Source organism: Physcomitrium patens, chromosome 13, assembly GCF_059467195.1.
Source record: "Physcomitrium patens ecotype Gransden chromosome 13, ASM5946719v1, whole genome shotgun sequence".
Taxonomy (NCBI): Eukaryota; Viridiplantae; Streptophyta; class Bryopsida; order Funariales; family Funariaceae; genus Physcomitrium; species Physcomitrium patens.
Genome location: NC_143422.1, coordinates 6362911 through 6366713, shown reverse-complemented (window position 1 = coordinate 6366713; position 3803 = coordinate 6362911). Strand labels below are relative to the sequence as shown.

At 41.0% G+C, this 3803-nt stretch overlaps 1 protein-coding gene across 1 annotated transcript; it reads left to right on the top strand.

Annotated features, from left to right (window-relative positions):
• The first annotated feature begins 870 nt into the window (after positions 1-870).
• LOC112290246 (uncharacterized) lies at positions 871-3596 on the top strand. Its single transcript, XM_024536347.3, has 6 exons — positions 871-1386; positions 1579-1770; positions 1892-2062; positions 2224-2436; positions 2614-2726; positions 2812-3596. Exons 1-6 carry the CDS (start codon positions 1299-1301, stop codon positions 3184-3186), a joined length of 1152 nt encoding a protein of 383 aa, XP_024392115.1. The 5' UTR covers positions 871-1298; the 3' UTR covers positions 3187-3596.
• The last annotated feature ends 207 nt before the right edge of the window (positions 3597-3803 follow it).

The window sequence follows — 3803 nt, the reverse complement described above, 5'->3', positions numbered from 1 at the left end:
CTATTCACGCCCTATTCTTCTCATTCATGTTAATATAATCTATTATATTTATTCTTTAGCATTTTTTTTTATGAATATTTAGCTTGAGGCTCTATGCTTTTGTTAAGTATGTTGCTATGCTATTCATAGTGGTATTGCGTAAGTTAGTTCAATAGAACTTTCAGTACTATGTGGTGACAAGATACCAGAAAAGAACTTAGAGGTGGACAAATTGTTGAGGTAAAGATGCAAGTCCTTCCATTAAACTTCTTCTCTTTTGCTTCAAAATACAATAAGTAATACATTCATAAAGAACGGCAAATGCTCTAGTAGTATGTGACTAACTAGAAGCAAAGTGAATCAACCAATTGAGGAAGTACATGATGTTTTATTATTTTGGTCTAAACTAATTAAAAACACATTGTTTTGAGTGTATAGAATGTTACTCAACTCAACCCTCTAACTTACACTTTGTCATGCTAAATATGTTCAACCAATTGCTTGTTATGAGCATATGTAAGCACAATGGGAACTTAGTGCTTGAGATAGCCTTTAAAGTACTTTGAAGATAAAATTAAAAACAAAAAAACAAACAGACCTTTCATTGAAGATATCTAAAGAATTAGCAAATGTACATTACATATATACATACATGCATTGGATATGATAAATAAAAAATTCTTAATTGATTATATAAATATTAATAATATTTATAGGCAGGCAAGCAAGGAGGAAGAGGGGGGGTGTGTGGGGATATGCTTGGAGTGCTCATCACGCCTTCTAAGTACTACATCCCAGGCCAGGCCCAGGTGGCTGTGTATGCTTGTGCATGATGATGATGATGATGATTGATGTTCATTCTCTCATGCTGCAGCACCAGCACCACCAAGAAGGACTATCTATGGCTTTATCATCATTCTTCTACTCTATTCTATTCTATTCATTCATTCCCACACACACACACACACAGATTACTCCCCCTCCCTCCCTCATGGCCATTCCCGTTCCCACTCAACTCTAGCAGCCCATACCCCCCCCCTCCTCCTCCTTTGCCCTGCTGCTGCTGTACTGTTGTTGGCTCCCCACCTCTGCCATTCACACAGACTCAAACTCATACAGACAGACAGAGAGACATTTCACTACACTACTACACTATCATGGCCTCTTTTGCCTGCACCATACCCTCACGGTGTGTGTAGTAGTAGAATCCCCTTCCCCTCTCCCGATCGAGAAATCATCATCCCACACGCATTGCCTAAGCCGTTTCCCCAGTTTCAGTGCCTTCCTTCCTTCCATTCTATGCTTCTTCCTTGACAACCATGGCCATCTTTCTGTTTCCTACAATTTTGAGGTTGCTGTTGCTCGCAACCTCCTCTGTTGTTTCTTTGGCACTGTCGGTGCAGCCAGGTTTGCCAATTCAGACTCCGACTTGTTTTAGGTGTTTCTGCAGAATGTGTTGGAAAGATTAGGCTGTGGAGTGCGTAGTCATTTGTGGATGTTGTCGTTTCATGAAGAGGCGAGACAAGCAGTTGTAAGCAGCCTTAGGATGTGGTGCTGAGCTCGCGACACACCTAATTGAACTATTTGGTGGTAGTGCAGATGCAGCAGCCATGATAAACGCTTTGGAGGTGGATTCAATTGGATATGATGTAACAACAGTGCTTAATGGAAATCTTCGCGGACTTTCATTTTATTGCATTGATGAAGCGACAGACAGAGCCCCCGCGTGGGCAATCGTGCTGGACTCTACGAAGAGCAAGGTACTCAGGGTGCAGTTGCCGTTGTCTCAAGGTAAATTGATGATCGGATCCCAAAAAGACGCTGCTAATTTCTTGAGTAGCCGTATTGACTTGTGGGTTGTCGGGAGATAAGTCATTATCATGCGTGCTAACTATGTGTGGCGAATGTCCAGACTCCGTTGTAGAGCACATTGCTGGCTCTTTAGAAGGCAAGGCGGGTTATCAAGATGGCCGTGGGGGCGACGCTCTCTTTAACCATCCCAAGATGCTTACACTTGATAGCGATGGAAACATTTATGTTGCTGATGTTAGAAATACAGCTATTCGCATGATCACCACGCAAGGCAAACACAGTACTCTATAATCACCACTTCGTTTGATGAATCGCTTTTAATCACTTATACCAAATCAATTGTATTCGACGCCACATATTATTCAATTTATCGTGGATGTTGTTTCGAGGTTCTTGATATCCTAATGTAGTTTTGATGTTGTGCACTTTCAGGCTTCGTAACAACAATTGCAGGGGGCATGAACCGAACCGGTCACAACGATGGTGAGGGCCGTGTAGTGACCTTTTCAAATGATTTCGGCGTGACCTATTTGCGCAAAAATTGTACCTTGTTAATCGTCGATCGAGGAAACCGCATGGTTCGGGCGATGAAGTTGCCGCACTTGGTTGGACGGTGTCATGACTCCCCTTCAGATGTTCCTGGAGGTAAAGTAAAATTGATTCTCAACTCAGCCATATTTTGGTGGCAGTGATGAACAACCTATCATAGGTTGTAACTACAACACCTCGCAATTAAAAGTAGATGTGGCTAATTCGACTCAACGCTTAGTATTTGGGAACAGTGGATTCAATTTATTCAATTACAAGTCAATCTTTCTGCAGGCTTTACAAATGGCAAGACCCTCTTGGTGGCGGTTGGGATATTACTTTACTCTGGGATAATTCTGGGGGCCAGCACTGGGTGGTTGAAGAAACTGCAATCTAAGCTCCCATGGGTAAACTCTTAAACAGTAGTTTACTTTGTGCATGAGCCTGAGTTTGCATTCTGTTAACAAACTTGTTTGTGCTTTTTACGTGCAGTCAGATACTCAGCGATCAAGGACTCAGCCGGCCATCACGCCCATTGAATCTCACGACATTGAAGGCCAAACCCCCTTCCTGATCCCTGCAGATGACGAGCCTGTTCTTCGCAATTCGGCAGAGATTTTTCATCGTGAAGAATTTGCAAATCACCCTCAAGATGATTCCCACTCTGAAAATCTCATTGATTTTACAGATAACATTTCAAGGAAAGCACCGAGTCAGCACGACCAAAACTCGGATTCTGAAGGTGAGAGTGAGACTACCACCGAGTTCACACCCGAAGTTCATGTTGTGACCCGTGAAGAGAGATTAGACAGCATGATGCAGCAGTGCTTGGTTTGCCTGACCACACCTTCAGCTAAAACACAGTAGTTGAGCTCATCGTTTATTCACTTGCTTGTACACAACCGGAGCTCCACTACAGAGTTGAGTTGAAGGTGTCGGTAGTCTAGCCTCACACTGTCTGGAGCAAAGGCTGTCGGTAAGCCACTCGTCCAAATTGGGGACTTTTATTTTAGTAAACCCGGACAATCAAATGCATTGCAATGAGGCAAATTTCAGGTTTTGTACATAACGGATAGATATTTATCAAAGCACTCAAGAACCTATGTTATTTGTTTTGATTTGTTTTTTGTTTTGTTTCATTTCGGTAAAGATTCCATCAAACATGTTCTATTAAGTCTGTAGTTGTCTTTTGATTATCAGTTATTTGTATACACAAGCATTAGGAATTCAACTACTCTTTATTTACTAACTTTTCTTTATACCAGTTTTTTTTCTCACATGTGTTGTCAAGTCTTTTAATTAGGCATCATCATCATCATTATCAATATAATATCTGTTTGAAAAAATAAATTAAAGAATTCAAACATTGATATTTAATTGAACTTTCTTCACAAAAAGTTTGTTTAATGAAGATTTGGTTTGGCAACAATGGTGTAGTGATGAAAGATTTTAGGGGTTGTAAAGATCATATGAGCAAACAGTTA

Bases quoted from the DNA above. Each gene is read 5' to 3' on its own strand.
- LOC112290246 (XM_024536347.3), top strand. From the start codon at position 1,299: ATGGCCATCTTTCTGTTTCCTACAATTTTGAGGTTGCTGTTGCTCGCA. The intron at 1,387-1,578 runs GTTTGCCAATTC...GTGGTAGTGCAG, and splicing joins GGCACTGTCGGTGCAGCCAG to ATGCAGCAGCCATGATAAAC. The intron at 2,063-2,223 runs GCAAACACAGTA...GTGCACTTTCAG, and splicing joins TCGCATGATCACCACGCAAG to GCTTCGTAACAACAATTGCA.